The sequence below is a fragment of the Ranitomeya variabilis genome, chromosome 4 (genome assembly GCF_051348905.1).
Source record: "Ranitomeya variabilis isolate aRanVar5 chromosome 4, aRanVar5.hap1, whole genome shotgun sequence".
NCBI classification, from domain to species: Eukaryota; Metazoa; Chordata; class Amphibia; order Anura; family Dendrobatidae; genus Ranitomeya; species Ranitomeya variabilis.
The window spans coordinates 409,675,621-409,700,170 of NC_135235.1; the positions used below are offsets into that span (position 1 = coordinate 409,675,621).

The following is a 24,550-nucleotide window of genomic DNA, read 5'->3' on the forward strand; positions in this document are numbered from 1 at the left end:
GAATATCGCATGGCTCACCCTCCCCTGTCACACTCACCCCCTCTTGGCATGGTCACTGCTTCTCCGATGGTCTCTGGCGCCGGCAGCTTTTTCCTGTGTTCAGTGGTCACATGGTACAGCTCATTAAAGTAATGAATATGCTCTCCATGCCTATGGGAGTGGAGTCGCCCTCCTTATTCATTACTTTAATGAACGGTACCACGTGACCGCTGAACACAGGAAGAGCTGTGGGCACCGGAGACCATCTGAGAAGCAGGGAAGTGCAGAGACCGCTCTGGGAGCAGGTGAGTATGATGTGACAGCCGCCACTCCTGCCGCTCCCCCTCCCCCACAGACCCCCCCTGAGACAATGACTGGAGTATAAGCTGAGAGGGGCACTTTTAGCCTAAAAAAATGGGCTGAAAATCTCGGCTTATACTCGAGTATATACGGTAAATTAAATTAATTAAAAATTATAGTAACTGAGAATTCCTATGTGTCCAGACTTTAAGGACTCCCTGTATTATGAATAGAAATGTTTTACAAGTTTCCATAGTAAATACAATTATGTTACATATATATTGTTATAAAACATGTATTATGCTGAATTTAGCCACATGACCCCAATATTAAAGGTCACCTTTTAATATACACTGCTCAAAAAAATAAAGGGAACACTTAAACAACAGAATATAACTCCAAGTAAATCAAACTTCCGTGAAATCAAGCTGCCCACTTAGGAAGCAACACTGTTTGACAATCAATTTCACGTGCAGTTGTGCAAATGAAATAGACAGCAGATGGAAATTATTGGCAATCATCAAGACACACTCAATAAAGGAGTGATTCTGCAGGTGGGGACCACAGACCACATCTCAGTACCAGTGCTTTCTGGCTGATGTTTTGGTCACTTTTGAATGTTGGTTGTGCTTTCACACTCGTGGTAGCATGAGACGGACTCTACAAGCCACACAAGTGGCTCAGGTAGTGCAGCTCATCCTGTATGGCACATCAATGTGAGCTGTGGCAAGAAGGTTTGCTGTGTCTGTCAGCGTAGTGTCCAGAGGCTGGAGGCGCTACTAGGAGACAGGCCAGTACACCAGGAGACATGGAGGGGGCTGTAGGAAGGCAACAACCCAGCAGCAGGAAAGCTACATCAGCCTTTGTGCAAGGAGGAACAGGAGGAGCACTGCCAGAATCCTGCAAAATGACCTCCAGCAGGCAACAAATGTGCATGTGTCTGCACAAACGGTTAGAAACCAACTCCATGAGGATGTCTTTGTGCCCGACGTCCACAGAGGGGGGTTGTGTGCACAGCCCAACACCGTGCAGGACGCTTGGCATTTGCCACAGAACACCAGGATTGGCAGATTCGCCTCTGGCGCCCTGTGCTCTTCACAGATGAAAGCAGGCTCACACTGAGCACATGTGACAGACGTGACAGAGTCTGAAGACACAGTGGAGAGCAACTCTCTTGCCTGCAACATCCTTCAGCATGACTGGTTTGGCAGTGGGCCAGTAATGGTGTGGGGTGGCATTTCTTTGGAGGGCCACACAGCCCTCCATGTGCTCCCAGAGGTAGCCTGACTGCCATTAGGTACCGAGATGAGATCCTCAGACCCCTTGTGAGACCATATGCTGGTGCGGTTGGCCCTGGGTTCCTCCTAATGCAGGACAATGCCAGACCTCATGTGGCTGGAGTGTGTCAGCAGTTCCTGCAAGATGAAGGCATTGAAGCTATGGACTGGCCCGCCTGTTCCCCAGACCTGAATCCGATTGAACACATCTGGGACATCATGTCTCGCACCACCCACATACGTCATGTTGCACCACAGACTATCCAGGAGTTGGTGGATGCTTTAGTCCAGGTCTGGGAGGAGATCCCTCAGGAGACTATCCTGAGCATGCCCAGGCATTGTATGGAGATCATACAGGCACGTGGAGGCCACACACACTACTGAGCATAATTTCCTTGTTTTGAGGCATTTCCGCTGAAGTTGGATCAGCCTGTAATTTGATTTTCCACTTTGATTTTGAGTATCGTTCCAAATCTAGGCCTCCATTGGTTAATAAATTTGATTTCCATTGATGATTTTTGTGTAATTTTGTTGTCAGAACATTCAACTTTGTACAGAACAAGGTATTCAATGAGAATATTTCATTCATTCAGATCTAAGATGTGTTATTTGAGTGTTCCTTTTTTTTTTTTGAGCAGTGTATATTTGGAGAAATGGCCGGATAGCACAAGGATAGTTTCTACTGTACCATGATGGGGAGGAATGTCTGCATATCATGTGTCCCCTTATATTCCTGTGAAGCATGTACTACAGTGGCTTATGAAAGTATTCACCCCCTTGGCTTTTTATCTATTTTGTTACATTACAACCTGTGTTTAAATATTTTTGAAATCCAATTTATGTTTGATGCATCAGCACTAAATAGTCTAAGTTAATGAAGTTAGAAAAATATAGGCATAAGTTAAATGTATGGGATCAAATAACTAAAAATTGGCATGTGCATATGTATTCACCCCATTTGCGATGAAGCCCTAAAAATTTCTGGGGCAAGCAATTACCTTCATAAGTCACATGGTTAGTGAAAGGATGTCCACTGCGTGCAATCTAAGTGTCACATGGTCTGTTAGCATATATTGTACACATCTTTTCTGAAAGGCCACAGAGGCTGCAACACCATTAAGCATGAGACACCACTAACCGAACAACACCATGAAGTCCAAGGAGGTCTCTAAACAAGTCAGGGACAAAGTTGTTGAGAAGTACAAGTCAGGGTTGTGTTATAAAATTAATCCCAATCTCTGATGATCCCCCGGAGCACCATCAAATCCATTATCATCAACTGCAAAGAACATGGTACTGCAACAAACCTGCCAAGAGAGGGCCGCCCACCATAACTCTCAGACAGGGCAAGTAGGGCATTAATCAGAGAGGCAGCATAGAGACCGAAGGTAACCCTGAAGGAGCTGCAGAGTTTGCAAGCAGAAACTGGAGTATACACTCTATAGACGTGACCATTTTGGAAGAGAGTAGAAAAAAAGCCTTTACTTACACACAAAAATTGTAAAGCTCGTTTTGAGTTTGCCAAAAGACATGTTGGAGACTCCCCAAATGTATGGAGGAAGGTGCTGTGGTCAGATGAGATCAAAATTGAGCTTTTTAACCACCAATGTAAACGCTATGTCTGGCGCCTAACCAATCCAGCTCATCACCTCAAGAACACCATCCCTACTGTGAAAAATGGTGATGGCAGTATCATGCTGTGGGGATATTTTTGGCAGCAGGGACAGGGAAAAAGGTCAGAGTCGAGGGAAAACGGATGGTGCGAAATACAGGAATATTCTTGAGCAAAACCTGTTTCAGTCTGTCAGTGATTTGAGACTGGGACGGAGGTTCACCTTCCAACAAAACAATGACCCAAAGCATTCTGCTAAAGCAACAATCGAAGGGTTTAAGGGGAAGCGAGTAAATGTTTTGGAGTGTCCTAGTCAAAGTCTAGACTTTAATACAATCGAGAATCAGCAGTCAGACTTGAAGATGGCTGTTGACAAGAGGAAACCATCTAACTTAATGGAGCTGGAGCAGTTTTGCTTTGAGGAATAGGCAAAAATACTATTGGCAAGATGTGGAAAGCTCATAGAGACTTATCCAAAGCGACTTGCAGCTTGCCGCAAAAGGAAGCTCTTCAACATACTGACTTTAGGGGATGTGAATAGTTTTCCACACTGAAGTTTTGAGTTATTTTGTCCTATTTGCGGTTTGCTTCACAAAAAAAGAAAACCAAATGTTCACAGTTGTAGGCATGTTCTTTACTTGAACTGATGCAAACCCTAGAAAACAACAGTGAAATTCCATGTTGTAAGGTAGCAAAACCTCAAAAATGACAAGGGGGTGAATAATTTTGCAAACTACTGTATAAAAGTGTGTTACAGGACACAAGTGTAGAGGAGAATATGGGAGAAGCCAGAGTCAGATGTGCGTGATGTCTCTCACCCACATGTGAGGAGAGTGATTCTCCCTTTTTATTTTGTGATTGGTATTGGTTGGTGGAAATCGCCTGTTCCCAGGAGAAGATTTTTCCATATGACCTCCAAATAATGACTTCTGCACAGATTTTCTGTCATCTAGCCACTGCTTTATTCCTAATTAACAAACCGTTACAGAAGCCACTGGCTCTGTAAAGAGACTTCCGATTCACCATGACTCTGGCCTGCCCCATTGTTTCGAAATCAGCTGCGCCTAGAAGGTCCAAGTCCCACCATATTGATGGTCCATGTTCTGACATAAAATCCCCACTTTATCTTGGCCTCTAGCAATGATATCTTGCTGCAGCCTGTAATTAGCTGCAGATGACATACAACATCACCGCTAGAAACCAGGTGTACAGAGACCAGCGAAAGATCACACTAGTGTTATCATGGGAGTGCCAGGGGAGGGAAGTATACAGATTCTCTTTTAGTTTTATCTACGTTTTATTTCTTTTGGACTTGTGTATTTTGCTGGAGATCTGCAGATAATCTGCCACAAAAACTGCAATTTACATCTGCAGAATTTCCAGTTGTCCTCATGTTGACCCCAAACATGGTGTGAACTGAGCCTCAGCAGTACCAAACAGAATTATTCACAAATCTTACATTCTAAAAGGAGTTTCTTTGTTGTATTCTTACTATATCATGTAAATTACTAAAGCAGCAACAACCTAGTTTTAGTTTTAAAGGTATTATTCCAGCACTAACATGTACGCCTTTCTCACGGGCTTTGTCGTAAATATCCGATAAATGGGGCCCTTCTCTGATACCCAACCTCTTGGCAGAGGTGAGGTTACTTGGCTATTACCAGGTGAGGTAGCCACCACTTCCAGATGGAGATTGAATGATGAGGTAGCCTTGTATCTACATGACATCCTTTATTAATATCCATGGTGAAAACCTTTCAGGAGTGAGATTTCACTATTGCTTCTCTGTCACCTTACAATGGTGCAGACAATTCTATCTGTAGTACCTGTGCATAACACATGCGCTATCCAAATATACAGTCCTACATTTACAGTAAAGTCCCTCACCAACTACATTAACCTCATGGTCTACACTTGGTCTCCCTCAAATCCCTTTCTCCATTCTTCTCCTCGCCCGTCCTCTCATACCTTGCTTGTTTTCTTCCGCTGACTTTTAGTGCAGTTTCCCATCTCTCGTCCGTGATTTCGTTGGTTTCATTCTCCGCTTTTGTTGTTTTCACTGTGCCTCAAGCCATGGATACATATATGTAATCAATAGCAAAGTGAAAACGTCCCAGAGAATAATAATATATGTATGTGGATATATCAGGCTGTGTTTCTGTCTCTGATGAGTTATGAGGAGGATAAACCTGCTGCCAGGGGATTAAAGATTTCAATGAGAGAGAAATCCATGTGAGAGGAGGGTAGGATAGAAAAGGAGAGAGCAAAATATTTAGGCGGAATTTGAGAAATGGCAAAAAAAAAAGTTTGAGCCGAACAGTAGAAGAATTATGGTAGGACTAAAGGCTCTTTTGGTCAGTCAGAAGTAATGGCTCTGAGTTCCTACTATCCATCTATACAGAATATATCACAGATAGTTGCAAATGGAATTGTCTTCTACAGGATTGTTGGGGCTCTGTTGAATTAGGGGCCATTATTATGTTAATGTCTAGGCCCACCTGTTGACCATCAGCCATTCTGGCAAGGCCAATCAAATCCTTAAAGGAATATCTGCTTGAAAAAGAACAGGTTATATAGAAATGCACTGGAAAAGATGGCAAAAGTGGTAAACTAGATGACCATGTCTAAGAGAATGACTACGATAGAGAACAGCTGGCATATTTCAGTGCAGATATTGATAGTTTTATCTCAAACTGTCAATAAAATATTAATTGTCACTGGTGCACCCAATGTTACTTTATAAGTCCAAACATGTACAAAGAAGACCCAAATATTCATGGGCAAATCCACATTCAATTTAATATGATGGTTCCATTGTTTCTTCCAGCATGTTTCTCCAGTAGAAAAGCATCTGCAAATGTTAAAGGAGATAGCTATCTGATGTGTATGGCCAGTTTGACAGAAAATAAAAGATTAAAAAGACAAAGAAGAAGCAACATGTTGGTTTTAATACATTCTAGTCAGGCAAAAGGGCGAAATATATACAGTAAAAAGAGAAAAGTAAAAAACTGGTTAGATAGTAAAAGATATATGAAAACAGATAGAAAATAGATATGAAATAAATAGGACAGATAATATATCCAAAAAGGAAGGCAGCAGTGATGCTAGCCACTACTCACGGACAGACCGTAAGGTAGAGAAGTCAGATGTTTCCGGGTTCAGTACTAAGAGAGCACATAGAAAACCAAGGTGAAAGACAAAGGCATAAGTCAGGTCATATTCTGGGGTCAAAATACCAGGAGATAGTGGATGAAAGCAAACGAACAAGATGAAGGGATAGTCAGAATACGGTCCAAAGGGTCAGGCAGCAAACGATCAGAACTCAGCACAACAGAATCAAGCAAACACTCACCAGGAAGTTCTAACTACGTCTGGCATGGACCAAAGGAAGATAGCTCAGTTAAGTAGCTGGACAATTCCCAGAACAAGAACACCTGGAGAAAACCCAGCACCTCCCAGTCACAGATTGAACAGCCGATCTGTCAAAGCACCGACAGCTCAACATGCCCATCACAAGATTGGATGGCCAAGCTGTCAATCAAAATACTGACAACTCAACCTGACCCAGATTCCATAGGGCAGCAAAGCAGTCACTTAGTGAGCAAAGCAATCGTGACAGTAACCCTTCTTCTAGGGGGACCACCTGACCCCCAGGTTTCCCTGAAAACCTGAGATGGGAGGCCCTGACTAGACGACCGTGTTTATGGATCAAGCAGGGACCCAGGATCTCTCCTCCTGAACCTCCCTCTAGATATCCCAAAGTTTCTGTATGGTGACCTCTTCTCCAGGACAACCAGAAATCATCCTATAGAATTCACCAAAATGAGGATGAAAACCATAATTACAAAAAAGTGACAAAAAAAAAGGCGAGGCTCCAGTAGACTGGTTAACCCAACTGTTAAAGGCGAACTCAGCAAGAGGTAAGAATGAGGACCAGTGCTCTTGTGAAGTCACAACAAAACACCTTAAAATTTGTTCCAACAACTGATTTGTTCACTCGGTCTGGCCGTTGGTTTCAGGGTGATAAGCAGAGGAAAATGACAAGTCAATCCCCGATTTCCCACAAAATGCTCTCCAAAATTTGGAAACCAACTGTACCCCCTCACATACAATGCTCAAAGGGCTGTGCAGTCTCATCACATGATTAATAAATAACACGGAAAGCGTCTCCACATTAGGTAACCCCAATAATGGAACAAATTGAAATTGTTTACTTAAAAAGTTTTCCCACTAGACAAAGGCAAATCTGTAATGAAATCCGTGGCAAATGAGTGAACGGACTTTCTGTAATAGGCAATGGAGCCAATTGCCCGGCTTGCTAGTTATGACAAACTTTAGTGTGTGCGCAAACTTCACAATCGGATACAAACCCTGAGTATCATTAAGCATTCTAGATATAGCTTTTTGCATAGCAGTGACCCCAGCAAGACGGAGTCATGAAATTCTTGCAATAGATGTAATCTTAGACACACGGGCACAAATAATTTAGACCCACAAGTAGCAGAAGGAGCTCACAACTGGACTTCAAGAGTCTCAGCCTCCACTTCCGAGGATACCATAGAAATTACTAGACCCTGAGGAAGAATGGAAGATGGATGTTCTGGAGGAGAAATTGAATTAAGGCTGCATGACGGTTGGTCAGCCCTAGCATTATTAAACCTGGCCTGAACGCGATATAAAAATTAAATCTAGAAAAAAGTAAGGACCACCTGGCTTGTCTCAGGGTTTAACGTTTTGCAAATTCAATATGAGCTACATTTTTATGATCCGTCACAACAGTAACCTGATGAATAGCTCCCTCCAAAAAATGCCTCCATTCTTCTAAAGCTAACTTGACAGCTCGCAGCTCACGATTTGCAACATCATATTTTCTCTCAGCTGATTAAAAATTTCCTAGAAAAAAATGCACATGGTTGTAAATTAGCCAGAAGTTTATGACCTTGAGACAAAACAGCCCCCACCCCAACCTGTGAGGCATCCACCTCCACAATGAACTGTTTCTGAAGATCGGGTTGAATCAAAACTGGAGCAGACATGAAGGACTCTTTAAAAACACTGTCTTCCACTCATCACTTGTCTGGATGTGTATCAGATTATAAGTCCCTCTAAAATCGGGAATAAGTAGAAGTCGGTAAGTATTCATAACCATAATTTTGTTTATTTCAGGGAAATTGAGGCAAGGGCAGAGACCCCCAGTCTTTCTTTTTCACAAAGAAGAAAAGAGCAGATACAGGCGAGGAGAATGGACGGATATAACCTTTGCATAAACTTTTGTGTACTTATTCTATCCTAGTGGTCTGTTCATGTCCTGACAAATTGTGCAGTTGAGCTTTAAGCAATTTGGCGTTAGAAACAAAATCAATAGCATAATCATAAGGACTATGGGGAGGTATGCCTCTTTTTCCAAGAATAAGTACTTCATTTACGCCAGCAAACCCTCCAGACTAGCAGAACTAGCAGGGCAAATTTGTACAGAATGAAAACATTTCTTATGGTAGTTGGGGCTCCACTTTATATACTTCTGACACCAATCAATAATAATCAGACGTAACATCACTCCCCCTGGTGGCAGAGTGACATTACTGCAATGACCAGGACTCTGGGGCGCTGCACTCCCCCCGGTTAAATCCAGTACTCCCGAACTGGGAAAACAAGAACAACAATACATGTTAACAGAAAACACACAAAATTTTGAAATGTCATAAACAATTAAACATAAGAGTGCTTCCCTTTATGGTAGGTAAGGACTCTTGAACGTTGCGAAAGTTAGGTCATGCACAGTTTATGACTCTCAGTTCAGTGGTTGAAACAGCGGGGACCCCGGGTAAACAAAGGGGTCCCCTTCTAGAAGTTTTTGGAGCAATCACTGTCCATTACTCCGTTGTCCATTTTAAAACCTGTAACAAAAGATAGGCACACAAACATTTTCAATTAAATAACAGCCCTCATTAATACCTCCAAGTTTTGTAGCGGAGGGGAGTTTGATTCTGAGTGCTGCGTATGGACCTTCGCAGCGCAGGGGTCGCTATAGACCTAACAGAGCCCGCTATGCTTGCTACTGCTTCTAGCTACGCTTCTAGTGAGTCTGGATAGCACTGGCAGGCTGGAGCTCTCAGCTGCTGTTACCAACAGTGGGTACGGCAGGTTCACCAATAGCAGAGAGAGGACTTCCCGGTTCAACGATTGGCATGGCTTCTTCGGGCGGGATCTGCTGAAGTTGCGGGTCCGGACGATCTGGCACCACCGTTAGTTCTAGTGGATCCGGTTGATGGAACGTTAGGACAGGTACCACGATGGCCTGATTTATCTGAGTCCAGGACTGAGGAAAATCGCCAAGAACAGTGTGTATCATCTTCTCTTCTACAGGTGGGGAGGTTCTTGGATCTGTTTCCCTCTCCCTCAAATGATCAGGGCATACTTTAAGGTGGTCTCTGGATATGACCATTGAGGTTTCTCCCCCATCTTTGCTGATGAGACAGACCTTAGTATTGTCAAAATCGGACGGCAGGATGGTATACAGTTCCGCTTTCCATTGGTCGTCAAGCTTGTGTAGCCTTCTCTTCCGCTTGAGTACTTGCTCACCAGGTGGCAAGGGAATCGCAGGAGCATGCTGGTTGTAGTCCCTTTCCTGTTTTTGCCTGGCCTGAGCGAGGCTTCTTTCCACGCACTCCTGTACCTTGCGGTACCTTTGCTGCCTCTCTGTATCCCAATCAGCATCCGGCGAGGTATCTTCGGGGGTTAGGACCCCCATGTCCAGATCAACGGGTAACTTGCTAGACCTTCCTCACATCAGGTACGCTGGAGTGCAGTTGGTGGAATTTACTGGGATGTGATTGTATATGTCCACCAAGTCAGGCAACTTTGTTGGCCACAGGTTCCGTTCCTCTACAGGCAAGGTCTTTAGTAAGTCGATCACCACTTGGTTCATCTTTTCGCACATCCCATTGGTTTGAGGATGGTACGGTGTGGTTCTGATCTTCTTACACCCGTACAGTTGGCAGAACTCTTGGAACACTTCTGCTTCGAATGCTGGTCCCTGATCGGTCAGTACCTTTTCCGGGTAGCCATGGGGCCTACAAAAGTACTGCTGGAAGGCCTTGGCGGCCGTCCTGGCCATTAAATCCTTGACAGGTACAACCACCAAAAATCTGGAGTAGTGATCTACGATGGTAAGAGCGTAGATATAGCCTGACCGGCTAGGTGTCAGCTTCACATGATCCAGCGCGACCAGTTCGAGCGGCCGTTTGGTGATGATAGGCCGCAGGGGAGCCCGTTGGCTGCCACGGTCCTTCCTGCGTAGGCTACATGGACCGCACTCCCGACACCACTTCTCAATGGCTCTCTTCATGCCAATCCAATAGAACCTCCCTCGGAGTAGCCTCTCTAGCTTCCTCCATCCAAAGTGTCCGGCTCCATCGTGGTAGGCTCCCAGAACCATGGGCGCATCTCCCCTTGGCACCACTATCTGCCATACCAATTCATGAGTACGTGGGTCGATGCTCCTCCGGCACAGCTTGCCATCATGGATAAACAGTTTGCTTCTCCCCTTCCACAGCTGTCGTGTCTCCTGCGGGTCATCGGAGCCGGGATGCAACCCTGCCTGCCTCAGGAGCTCTTTCACCCGTCGGACCGCGGGGTCACCATCCTGGGTCTCCGCCCATCCGTGATGGGGCAGGGGATTCAGCGTGGCATCCTGTTGGTTCTTGTGCCTATTCTTCACATGATGGGAGTGCTGAGCGGCTTTGGGGCGATGGAATGCAGGCAGCTCTACCTCTTCAAGTGCCTCCGGGTCCTCCCCCATTTCTGGCAAATTGGGCATTCGAGACAAGGCATTGGCATTCGCATTCTTGCGTCCTGCCCGGTACTTGATGGTGAAGTCGTAGTTGGACAGCCGGGCCATCCACCGCTGTTCCAAGGCCCCGAGTTTGGCGGTATCCAAGTGCGTCAGCGGATTGTTATCCGTGAAGACGGTGAATTTCGCCGAGGCCAGGTAGTGTTTGAACCTCTCTGTCACTGCCCAGACGATGGCAAGGAATTCCAGCTTAAAGGAACTGTAGTTGTCAGGGTTCCTTTCCGTGGGACGAAGCTTCCTGCTGGCGTAAGCGATTACCCTCTCCTTGGCATCCGTATACAGCACAAACGGTTGGTCGTATTCAGGGTAGGCAAGTACCTCTTCTCCCGTCAGTGCCGACTTCAAGCAAGTGAAGGATCATTCCAGCCCCTCGTTCCAATCAAATGGGGTGTTTTTCCCCTTGGTCTTTTTTGATTGGCCCACCAACAGGTCTTGCAAGGGCGCGGCCTTCTTGGTGAAGTCCTTAATGAACCTCCGGTAATAGCCTACCAGCCCGAGGAACTGCCGGACTTCGTGGAGGTTGCTGGGCTTCGGCCAGTCCTGGATCACCGTGACCTTGTCGGGGTCCGGGGCCACTCCTTCAGTGCTCACCACATGGCCCAGGTACTGCACTTTGGGTTTCAGCAGATGACATTTGGACGGTTTCACCTTTAAGCCAAAGTTGGACAGGGCTTCAAACACCTCAGCCAGGTGTTTCAGATGGTCTTTGTAGGTCTTAGAGAAGACAATGACATCATCCAAATACAGCAGTACGGTTTCAAAGTTCTTGTGCCCCAGACAGCACTCCATCATCCTCTGGAACGTCCCCGGGGCATTGCACAATCCGAAGGGCATGTAGTTGAATTCGCAGAGACCCATCGGTGTCATGAAGGCCGTCTTCTCTTTGTCCGCCTCCGCCACGGGAACCTGCCAGTACCCACTGGTGAGATCTAAGGTAGAGAAGTAGTTAGCAGATTTTAAGGCAGCCAGAGACTCCTCTATCCTGGGCAGTGGGTATGCATCCTTATGTGTAATGCGATTCAACTGCCTGTAATCAACGCACATCCTCATTGTGCCATCTTTCTTTTTAACAAGGACTAATGGAGCTGCCCAGGGGCTACAACTGTCTCTCACCATCCCAGCCTCCTTCATTTCTTGCAACATGTCCTTGGCACACTGGTAATGAGCTGGGGGTACAGGGCGGTATCTCTCTTTTATGGGCCGGTGATCTCCCGTGGGGATATGATGTTGGATCCCCTTTACCTGCCCAAAATCTAAGGGGTGTTTGCTAAATACCCGCTCGTACTCGTGAACCACCCTGTAGGCCCCCTGTTTCTGATGGGATGGGGTGGAGTCAGTGCCCACATGCAATTCCCGACACCAATCTTTCGAGTGCCCCGCAGAACCGTTGTCCTCCGCCAGGTTAGACGGGGCCAAGGGTCCAGGTGTCTGTATCACACTATTATTGAGAGCGAACAGTTTGGCAAGCGTGGCATACTTGGTGAGGTGGACCTCTTCCTCCCCACAATTAAGGACACGTACGGGCACCCTCCCCTGGCGGACGTCGACCACCCCCCGGGCTGTCAGGAGAGTAGGCCTATTGTCTGAATACACGGGTTCTACCAGGGCCTGGTAGTCCTTTCCCCGGAGGCCTATGGCTGCCCGACACCATATTAACATCTCACTCCTGGGGGGTATCGCAATAGGGTTTGAATCACTCACAGTGACACGACCAATTTCACCACCAGTCAGCTCTACCTGCTGTCTCTGCATCAGAGCTCTGATTTCTTTTTGCAGGGTGCGTTGTTCACTGTAGCCAGCGGTTTCTGCTACCTGTTGTAACAAGACAATAACTTCTGCAAGACAATTTTCTATAACATTGGTACCGATGGTCATCATGGGATTACATTCACGGCGGTCAATATCAACAATTACAATCCCTTGGGCCTTCAATTCCACCCGCCCCACCTTGATGGTGACCTCTTTATATCTCACTTGTGGCAACGGCTGACCATTACTGGCTATGATGGTGAAATCGTCATCAGGGCCACGAGTAATATCGGTGTCCTCCCAATACCGTTTATAAAGCACGTAAGGCATAGTCGTCACCTGAGAACCGGTGTCCAGCAGAGCGTCATGGGGATACCGTCGATCACAACAGGAAGAACTGGTCGCCCTCCAACGTATTTGGCTCTCCAATGCTGCGGGCCTGATCGTCCTACTCCTGGGGGTTGGCCCTTTGCCCCAGGGGTTGCTCGTTTAAAGGACAGTACCTTGCAAGGTGGCCCACCTGGTGACAGCGGCGGCAGATGGGTCGTCCTTCCTGATGGAAGCGATCATCGTCCCGGCCTCTGGTCGGCGGAGTCCTCCTCTGTCGCATCCTGGGGACATATTCTGGTCTGGAGGCCAGCTGGATCTTCTCCTTGGGGGCCTCCTGTAGCGACTGCACTGTCCGGGCTAGGGCAGCAACGCTCTTGGTCAGCTCCTGCATCTGGAGGCGGAGTCCTGCAGGGGAGTCATCCTCTAGGCTCTGGGCGTCGGCCTCGGCGGCGACTGGGGCATCCGACGCCACCTCCTGGTGGTATGTGAGAGCGGGACGCCTGGGTGGTATTGCGCGGCTGGGTTGTCGCTCCTGCAGTGCCTGGATAGCTTTATCCTTGAATTGCGCAAAAGTCAAGTCTGGATTCTGCATTGCCAGGAAGTATAATTGGTCCCTTTGGTGACTGCACAGGAGCCCCTCAATGAACCGCTCTTTCAGGAGTTTATCCTCATCTTGCATTCTGCCGGGGTCACTCTGCTTAATGGCCCGCAGCGCCTCCTGGAGATTAGGGGCATAGTCCCGTAAGCTATCCTGCGGTCTCTGTTTGCATCCATAGAAAGTCAATTTAATTTCTGTAGCAGTGCGGGTATCGAAGGTGGCTTTAAGCTTTGCAAAAACCTGCTGTGCCGTTCCCTTATCCGCGGCGGGCCAGGACTTCACTTCTCTCAGAGCCGCCCCAAAGAGTTGGCCGATTATCATATGAACCTTCTGAGGCTCTGTCAGGGGATAGCACTTGAGCAGGCTGCAGATCCCTTCTTTAAAGTCAGTGAATGTATGCGACTCCCCGGAGTATCGTGGGAGCCAGGCCGCTCCGGGCAGGTACGGCATAGAGAAGGGCATTATGGCCTTTGTGGTAGCGGCAGCGTCCGACTGGTTGAGGGGGGCAGCGGGTTCTGCGGCAAACGGTGGTGGTATTAGGGCCGCGGCTACGTCCGCTGCGGGGACCAGAGCTGCCCCTGCGTCCACGGCTGTGACCGCCGCCTCCGCTCCTCCCGACTCAGACATGGCTGTCCCTTCCTCCCACTAACCTGCTGGAGGTTGGAGTTCCTCTTCCGGAGTTGGCACTTTACCGCGCTTTCTTGTCCCGCGCTTCTTTTGACCGATTCCGCCCACGAAGCTAAGGCTCCTCCCTCCGTGCGCGGCAATGGCGAATTGTGGCGGGAGCTCTTGGCGGCAATCAGCAATTCACAGTCTTTGCAATAAGTCACAGTCCAAGTACAATAAATCACAGTTCCAAGGCACACATGACCTGATTCTTCAGGCTTAAGTAGATCCTGTTCGTGACGCCAAGTTGGAGCGCCCCCACTGCCGCAGGGCCGAGGGGTACCCGGTACCGGGCCTCTCTGTCTCAGTTCTGGGGTTGTCACGGTGGCTAGACCCGGCCTGTGACCCTGCTAAGGGGCGTCCAATGAAGATGGAGAGTGATGCTGTTGTGGTGTGGTGCTGGTCGCAGTAAATAACAAGGACACCAGGTTGCAGTCTCTTTACCTTTTTACTGAAGGTTTGGAGGTACTCAATCCGGAGCACTGTTAACAGGGCTGTCTGAGACCGGCCGGTCCAACGGCACATCCGGAGTTCCCTTTGCAGGTGGGAATCAGTGTCTACCTTCTAGCGCCTGTGTGTTGTAGTCCTTCCCTGCTGAGCACCCCTGGATAGTCCTCACAACTGTTGTGTCTGTCTCTGAAGTTCGTTCTCTCTGTCCCCCAGATGATATGGTTAGGACGCACCCGTATGACGGGGTAGCCCTGGAGTTCTTCCGGGACTCTAGAGTCGCCCCTCTTCCACAGCTGCCTACGTTGTCTGCTTAAGTGTTAAAGTGAGACAGCCAACCTATAATTGGCTGTCCTGCCGTGGTTTGAAGTAATGCTTAAAGTCTCTTACTTTCTCGGCGTTCCGGCCACCGACTGTTTGTGCCTCAGAAGGATGTTGCCTAGATCTTACAGCACGACTCCTTCTGGTCCTATCGCCTCTTTGCTGTATTCCCGTTTTCTCACTTTTTGTCCTTTCTTAGGAATCTGTCAGGATCCCATCCCTGACAGGTCCTCTCTCTAGCTCTTCCCATTTACTTCTCTCTGTCTTCCTGTCCAACCCCCAGTTTTACCAGAGTGTGAGGAGTGGCCAACTAGATAGAACCACTCCCCCTGGTGGCCGGAGTGTGAAGTGTAGTGTGAGTGTTACCTGGTCAGGTGAACTCCTTTAGTGCAATCAGACATAACATCACTCCCCCTGGTGGAAGAGCGACATTACTGCAACGACCAGGACTCTGGGGCGCTGCATTACCACAGGTACTGAAAACCTCCTCGATAATCACCCAGACTTAGGGATTTCCCGGCAGCTTGTTTGCTTGAGGGCGTATTGAGGAGTCCTTGAGATAATGCCCAGTGTGACAGTAGAGGCATAGTCCAAGATTGCACCAACGATTCCTCTCCATGGTCCAAGAGCTGGCTGCTCCAACCTCCATTAGTTCTGTCTCAGGTAAGAAACAGACTTAGGAAAAATGACTGAAACCACCTGTCACCCATCAAATCTTTCCCAAACTCTACGATCCATACGAATGGGCTGAGTCATGGCCTCCCCCCCAAAACAGGGTAGAGTATGAAAAGACAGAGCGTCCTTAAGCGTATCCATAAGGCCATGGCGAAACTGACACCTGAGATCAGCATCATTCCACAGAACCTCAGAAGACAATTGCCGTAACTCTGAACTATATTTCTCAGCAGTGTGGCCCTCCTGTGTCAGGTTCATGATCTTAGCCTCCATGACCTGGAGCATGTCAGGTTCATCATAAATCATACATAAGGCATAAAAAAAAGTGTCAATAGAAGATCGTTCTGGGGCTAGTGGGGACGAAGAGAATGCCCAAGTCTCAGGACTCCCACACAATAGGGACATGATTATTCCCACCTGCTGGGACCCATCCCCAGAGGATTGGGGTCGTAAAGTAAAAAATAGTTTTCATCTCTCCCTGGATACTCTAAACTAATCCCTCTCCGCTGAAAATCTCTCAGGATGTGCCACAACTGGCTCGGGGGTGTTCACCTGCATGTCAGAGGGTCTAGAAGTCATAATTACTGTTGATAGCAGAGAGCTTTGGGAAGTAGCCAGAGTACTAAACTGACCCTGCAGCTGGGACTGTGATGATTCTAGCCTCTGGTGATCCCTGGCTAGATCCTTAACCATCTGGGCAGATTTGTCACTTGATCACAAAGTGTACAAACTGGAAAACTGGATCCATTGGTGAGAAAAAAGTATAGGGCTAGACGTAATTTGATGCTAGTCAGTACTTACGGATGAGACTAAGAAGTCAGTTGTTTCCAGGGTCAGTACCAAGAAAACTAAGAGGCACGACAAAGGTGTAAGTCAGGTCATGGTCTGGGGTCAAAATACGTGGAGATAGTGGATCAAAGCAAAAGGATAAGATGAAGAGATAGTCAGAACATGGTCCAAAGGGTCAGGCAGCAGAAGATCATAACTCAGCACAACAGATTCAGGCAAACACTCACCAGGAAGCACAAACTACATCTGGCAGAGATCAGTGGCAGACAGCTCAGTTAAGTAGCTGGGCAATATCCAGGACAGAGAATACCTGGAAAAACCCAGCACCTCCCAGTCACAGATTGGATGGCCAAGCTGTCAATCAAAGTACAGACAGCTCAACACGCCCATCACAAGACTGGAAGGAAAGTTGTCAATCAAAACACCAACAACTCAGCCTGACCCAGATTCCATAGGGCAGCAAAACAGGCACTCCCTGAGCAGAGGAATCGTGACAGAAGCACTCAAAAATTGTGCGAAGCAAAAAAACAGACTATTTATTTTGCTATTTGCAGTGATGTTTCAATACATACTGAACATTCACATGCTTCAGAAAGGCTCTTTGTGTGTAGTTGAAACGTTACTACACATAGCCCGCTTTTTGCTTCTCATAACATTGGAGTGCTGTCTTCTTTTGTGTAATATATGTATGCACATATTAGATAGCTATGAGACTGTAGGAGAGCCATGAAATCAGTTGGTAGATATAAAACAGATGTGGAAAAGATGGAATAGGTATTTACTAGATAGATGTAAAATAGATCACGACGAGATAGATAGATAGATAGATAGATAGATAGATAGATAGATAGATAGATAGATAGATAGATAGATAGACAATGGATAGACAGACACTATACATACAGGTGTTCTCACAAAATTAGAATATCATCATTTATTTCAGTTCTTCAATATAAATAGTGAAAGTTTATTTCTGTTAATGTTGATGATTATGGCTTACAGCCAATGAGTCGTTATCTCAGTAAATTATAATACTTTATAGCATCAGCTTGAAAATTGATCTTAAAATCCAAAATGTTGGCCTACTAAAATGTATGTTCTGTAAATGCACTCAATACTTGGTTGGGGCTCCTTTTGCATCAATTACTGCATCAATGCGGTGTGGCATGGAGGCGATCAGCCTGTGGCACTGCTGTGATGTTATGGAAGCCCAGGTTGCTTTGATAGCAGCCTTCAGCTTGTCTGCATTGTTGGGTCTGGTGTCTCTCATCTTCCTCTTGACAATACTGTCTATGAGGTTAAGGTCAGGCGAGTTTGCTGGCCAATCAAGCACATTGATACTGTTGTTTTTAACCCCTTCATGACCCAGCCTATTTTGGCCTTAATGACCTTGCCATTTTTTGCAATTCTGACCAGTGTCCCTTTATGAGGTAATAACTCAGGAACGCTTCAACGGATCCTTGCGGTTCTGAGATTGTTTTTTTCGTGACATATCGGGCTTCATGTTAGTGGTAAACTTAGGTCAATAATTTCTGAGTTTATTTGTGAAAAAACAGAAATTTGGCGAAAAACTTGAAAATTTTGCAATTTTCACATTTTGAATTTTTATTCTGTTAAACCAGAGAGTTATGTGACACAAAATAGTTAATAAATAACATTTCCCACATGTCTACTTTACATCAGCACAATTTTGGAAACAAATTTTTTTTTTGCTAGGAAGTTATAAGGGTTAAAATTTGACCAGTGATTTCTCATTTTTACAACAAAATTTACAAAACCATTTTTTTTAGGGACCACCTCACATTTGAAGTCAGTTTGAGGGTTCTATATGGCTGAAAATACCCAAAAGTGACACCATTCTAAAAACTGCACCACTGTGCTCAAAACCACATTCAAGAAGTTTATTAACCCTTCAGGTGTTTCACAGCAGCAGAAGCAACATGGAGGGGAAAAATTAACATTTAACTTTTTAGTCACAAAAATGATCTTTTCGCAACTATTTTTTTATTTTCCCAAGGGTAAAAGGAGAAACTGGACCACGAATGTTGTTGTCCAATTTGTCCTGAGTACGCTGATACCTCATATGTGGGGGTAAACCACTGTTTGGGCACACGGCAGGGCTCGGAAGGGAAGGAGCGCCATTTGACTTTTTGAATGAAAAATTGGCTCCAATCTTTAGCGGACACCATGTCGCGTTTGGAAAGCCCCCGTGTGCCTAAACATTGGAGCTCCCCCACAAGTGACCCCATTTTGGAAACTAGACCCCCCAAGGAACTTATCTAGAAGCATAGTGAGCACTTTAAACCCCCAGATGCTTCACAAATTAATCCGTAAAAAAGAAAAAGTACTTTTTTTTCACACAAAATTTTTTTTAGCCTCAATTTTTTCATTTTCACATGGGCAACAGGATAAAATGGATCCTAAAATTTGTTGGGCAATTTCTCCTGAGTACGCCAATACCTCATATGTGGGGGTAAACTACTGTTTGGGCACATGGTAAGGCTCGGAAGGGAAGGAGCGCCATTTGTCGCGTTTGGAGAGCCCCTGCGTGCCTAAACATTGGAGCTCCCGCACAAGTGACCCCATTTTGGAAACTAGACCTCCCAAGGAACTAATCTAGATGTGTGGTGAGCACTTTGAACCCCCAAGTGCTTCACAGAAGTTTATAACGCAGAGCCATGAAAATAAAAAATTATTTTTCTTTCCTCAAAAATGATTTTTTAACACACAATTTTTTACCAAGGGTAACAGGAGAAATTGGACCCCAAAAGTTGTTGTGCAGTTTCTCCTGAGTACGCTGATACCCCATATGTGGGGGTAAACCACTGTTTTGGCACACGTTGGGGATCGGAAGGGAAGTAGTGACGTTTTGAAATGCAGACTTTAATGGAATGCTCTGCGGGCGTCACGTTGCGTTTGCAGAGCCCCTGATGTGCCTAAACAGTAGGAACTCCCCACAAGTGACCCCACTTTGGAAACTAGACCCCCAAGGGAACTTATCTAGATGTGGGGTGAGCACTTTGAACCCCCAAGTGCTTCACAGAAGTTTATAACGCAGAGCCGTGAAAATAATAAATGTGTTTTCTTTCCTCAAAAATATTTTTTTAGCCCAGAATTTTTTAATTTTCCCAAGGGTAACAGGAAAAATTTGACCCCAAAAGTTGTTGACCAGTTTCTCCTGAGTACGCTGATACCCCATTTGTGGGGGTAAACCACTGTTTGGGCACATGCCGGGGCTCGGAAGGGAAGTAGTGACGATTTGGAATGCAGACTTTGATGGAATGGTCTGCGGGAATCATGTTACGTTTGCAGAGCCCCTGATGTGCCTAAACAGTAGAAACCCCCCACAAGTGACCCCATTTTGGAAACTAGACCCCCCAAGGAACTTATCTAGATGTGTGGTGAGCATGTTCAACCCCCAAGTGCTTCACAGAAGTTTACAACGCAGAGCCATGAAAATAAAAAATCATTTTTCTTTCCTCAAAAAAGATGTTTTAGCAAGCAATTGTTTATTTTCACAAGGGTAACAGGAGAAATTGGACCCCAATATTTGTTGCCCAGTTTGTTGTGAGTACGCTGATACCTCATATGTGGGGGTAAACCACTGTTTGGGCGCACGTCAGGGCTCGGAAGGGAAGTAGTGACATTTGAAATGCAGACTTTGATGGAATGGTCTTCGGGCGTCACATTGCATTTGCAGAGCCCCTGATGTACCTAAACAGTAGAAACACCCCATAAGTGACCCCATTTTGGAAACTAGACCCCCAAAGAACTTATCTAGATGTGTGGTGAGCACGTTCAACCCCCAAGTGCTTCACAGAAGTTTACAACGCAGAGCCGTGAAAATTAAAAATCATTTTTCTGTCCTCAAAAAAGATGTTTTAGCAAGCAATTTTTTTTCACAAGGGTAGCAGGAGAAATTGGACCCCAATATTTGTTGCCCAGTTTGTTGTGAGTATGCTGGTACCCCATATGTGGGGGTAAACCACTGTTTGGGCGCACGTCAGGGCTTGGAAGGGAAGTAGTGACATTTGAAATGCAGACTTTGATGGAATGGTCTGCGGGCATCACGTTGCATTTGCAGAGCCCCTGATGTGCCTAAACAGTGGAAACACCCCACAAGTGACCCCATTTTGGAAACTAGACCCCAAAAGGATCTTATCTAGATGTGTGGTGAGCACTTTCAACCCCCATGTGCTTCACATAAGTTTATAACGTAGAGCCGTGAAAATAAAAAATAATTGTTCTTTCCTCAAAAATTATGTTTTAGCAAGTAATTTTTTATTTTTGCAAGGGTAACAGGAGAAATTGGACCCCAATAGTTGTTGCCCAGTTTGTCCTGAGTACGCTGGTATCCCATATGTGGGGGTAAACCACTGTTTGGGCGCACGTCGGGGCTTGGAAGGGAGGGCCCACCATTTGACTTTTTGAACGCAAGATTGGCTGGAATCAATGGTGGCGCCATGTTGCGTTTGGAGACCCCTGATGTGCCTAAACAGTGGAAACCCCTCAATTCTAACTTCAACACTAACCCCAACACACCCCTAACCCTAATCCCAACTGTAACCATAACCCTAATCACAACCCTAACCCCAACACACCCCTAACCACAACCCTAATCCCAACACACCCGTAACCCTAAATCCAACCCTAACCCTAATCCTAACCCTAATCCCAACCCTACCCACAACTGTAACCCCAACACAACCCTAACCCTATCCTTAACCCTAACCACAAGCCTAATCTTAACCCTATTTCCAACCCTAGCCCTAATTCCAACCCTAAGGGTACCGTCTCACATAACGAGTTACCAACGATCACGACCAGCGATACGACCTGGCCGTGATCGTTGGAAAGTCGTTGTGTGGTCGCTGGGGAGCTGTCACACAGACCGCTCTCCAGCGACCAACGATGCCAAGGTCCCGGGTAACCAGGGTAAACATCGGGTTACTAAGCGCAGGGCCGCGCTTAGTAACCCGATGTTTACCGTGGTTACCAGCGTAAAAGTAAAAAAAAACAAAAACGTACATACTCACATTTCGGTGTCCTTCAGGTCCCTTGCCGTCTGCTTCCCGCTCTGAGTGAGTGCCGCCGTACAGTGAGAGCAGAGCGCAGCGGTGACGTCACTGCTGTGCTGTGCTCTCACTTTCCGGCCGGCAGACAGTCAGAGCGGGAAGCAGACGGCAAGGGACCTGAAGGACACCGAAATGTGAGTATGTACGTTTTTTTTTTTTTTTTACTTTTACGCTGGTAACCACGGTAAACATCGGGTTATTAAGCGCGGCCCTGCGCTTAGTAACCCGATGTTTACCCTGGTTACAAGCGAACGCATCGCTGGATCGCTGTCACAACGATCCAGCGATGACAGCGGGAGATCCAGCGACGAAAGAAAGTTCCAAACGATCTGCTACGACGTACGATTCTCAGCAGGGTCCCTGATCGCTGCTGCGTGTCAGACACAGCGATATCGTATGGATATCGCTGGAACGTCACGGATCGTACCGTCGTAGTGATCAAAGTGCCACTGTGAGACGGTACCCTAACTCTAATTCCAACCCTAACCCTAAGGCTATGTGCCCACTTTGCGGATTCGTGTGAGATTTTTCCGCACCATTTTTGAAAAATCCGCAGGTAAAAGGCACTGCGTTTTACCTACAGATTTACAGCGGATTTCCAGTGTTTTTTTGTGCAGATTTCACCTGCGGATTCCTATTGAGGAACAGGTGTAAAACGCTGCGGAATCTGCACAAAATTGACATGCTGCGGAAAATACAACACAGCGTTTCCGCACTGTATTTTCCGCACCATGGGCACAGCGGATTTGGTTTTCCATAGGTGTACATGGTACTGTAAACCTGATGGAAAACTGCTACGAATTCGCAGCGGCCAATCCGCTGCGGATCCGCGGCCAATCCGCTGCGGATCCGCGGCCAATCCGCTGCGGATCCGCGGCAATCCGCTGCGGATTCGCAGCCAAATCCGCACTGTGTGCACATGCCCTAACCCTACCCCTAACCCTACCCCTAATTCTAACCCTAATTCTAACCCTAGTTCTAACCCTAGTTCTAACCCTAACCCTAGTAGAAAAAAAATATATATATATTTTATTTATTTTTATTATTGTCCCTATGGGGGTGATAAAGGGGGGTCATTTACAATTTTTTTTATTTTGATCACTGTGATAGGTTATATCGCAGTGATCAAAATACATCTGAAACGAATCTGCCAGCCGGCAGATTCGGCGGGCCCAGTGCGCATGCGCCCGCCATTTTGTAAGATGGCGGCGCCCATGGAGAAGCCGGACGGACACCGGGAGGCCCGGTAAGTATGAAAGGGGGTGATCGGATCACGGGGGGGGGGGACCGGAGCACAGGGAGGGGGGACCGGAGCACGGGGGGAGCGGACAGGAGGACGGAGGAGCGGACAGGACGACTTAGGGGGGCGGACCACGTAACGGAGCACTGGGGAGGAGATCGGTGGGTGTGGGGGGGGACAGATTAGGTTTTCCAGCCATGGCCGATGATATTGCAGCATCGGCCATGGCTGGATTGTAATATTTCACCGTTTTTTTGGGTGAAATATTACAATTCGCTCTGATTGGCAGTTTCACTTTCAACAGCCAATCAGAGCGATCGTAGCCACGAGGGGGTGAAGCCACCCCCCCTGGGCTGAAGCACCACTCCCCCTGTTCCTGGAGATCGGGTGAAATTGGAGTTAACCCTTTCACCCGATCTGCAGGAGCGCGATCCCTCCATGACGCATACGCTGCGTCACATGTCATGGTTCCCAATGGCAAGGGAACGTCAGAGAACATAAATAACAGAACAGCTCTTGGGTGATGGAATCTCGAGCTGACCGTGAGCTAAACCTACCACACAACTAACAGTGGCCGGGTGGCGTACCTACGTTTTATCCCTAGACGCCTAGCGCCAGCCGGAGGACTAACTAACCCTAATAGAGGAAAAGACAGACCTGGCTTACCTCTAGGGAAATTCCCCCAAAAAGGAGACAGAAGCCCCCCACATATATTGACGGTGAGTTCAGAGGAAAAGACATACGCAGTATGAAGGTAGGTTCAGCAAAGCGAGGTCCGCTTACTAGATAGCAAGAAGATACAATAGGGAACTTCACGGTCAGCTGAAAACCCTATTAAAGTACCATCCCGAAATTACTTTAAGACTCATGTGTCAACTCATGACACCGGAGTGGCAATTTCGGCCCACAAGAGCTTCCAGCTACAGAAAAATAACATAACTGTGAACTGGAACAAAAATGCAAAACAAACTTAGGACTAAGAGTCCAACTTAGCTGATAGTAGTCTAGAAGCAGGAACATGCAACAGAAAGGCTCTGGTTACATTGATGGCCGGCACTAGAATAACTGAGCAGCAAGGCTAAATAGGATACACCCATATCCTGATGGAAACAGGTGAACAGAGAAAGTGAAGCACACAAGTCCAGTACCACCAGTGACCACCAGGGGAGCCCAAAAACCAAACTCACAACAGTCACAGGTCGGATTGGCACCGACTTTCATGACGCAGCGTATGCGTCAAAGGTCGGGAAGGGGTTAAACCAGGTATTGGTACATTTGGCAGTGTGGACAGGTGCTAAGTCCTGCTGGAGAATTAAATTTCCATCTCCAAAAAGCTTGTTGGCAGAAGGAAGCATGAAGTGCTCTAAAATCTCCTGGTAGACAGCTGTGCTGACTTTGGTCTTGATAAAACACAGTGGACCTACACCAGCAGATGACATGGTTCCCCAAACCATCACTGATTATAGAATCCTCAAACTAGACATCAAGCAACTTGGATTGTGTGCCTCTCCACTCTTCTTCCAGACTCTGAGACCTTGATTTCCAAATGAAATGCAAAATTTACTTTCCTCATGGAGTGTGTCAATGACTGCCTTCTGGACATCTGTCAAGTCAGCAGTCTTCCCCATGATTGTAGAGCC

The 24,550-nt window shown here is 46.7% G+C and overlaps 1 protein-coding gene across 2 annotated transcripts in view; it reads right to left on the reverse strand.

Moving 5' to 3' along the window:
• Positions 1 to 24,550, reverse strand: part of LOC143764990 (calcium-binding protein 2-like) — a 145,364-nt gene that overhangs the window by 76,902 nt on the left and 43,912 nt on the right. Inside the window, exon 1 of one of the 2 annotated variants that reach the window (XM_077251167.1) lies at positions 5,137 to 5,344. The exons of the other annotated variant lie outside the window; for it this stretch is intronic. Within the exon in view, the coding sequence (XP_077107282.1) occupies positions 5,137 to 5,178 (42 nt within the window). The 5' untranslated portion in view covers positions 5,179 to 5,344. Of the gene's footprint in view, positions 1 to 5,136; positions 5,345 to 24,550 lie in introns of those variants that run through there. 2 annotated transcript variants of the gene reach the window in all.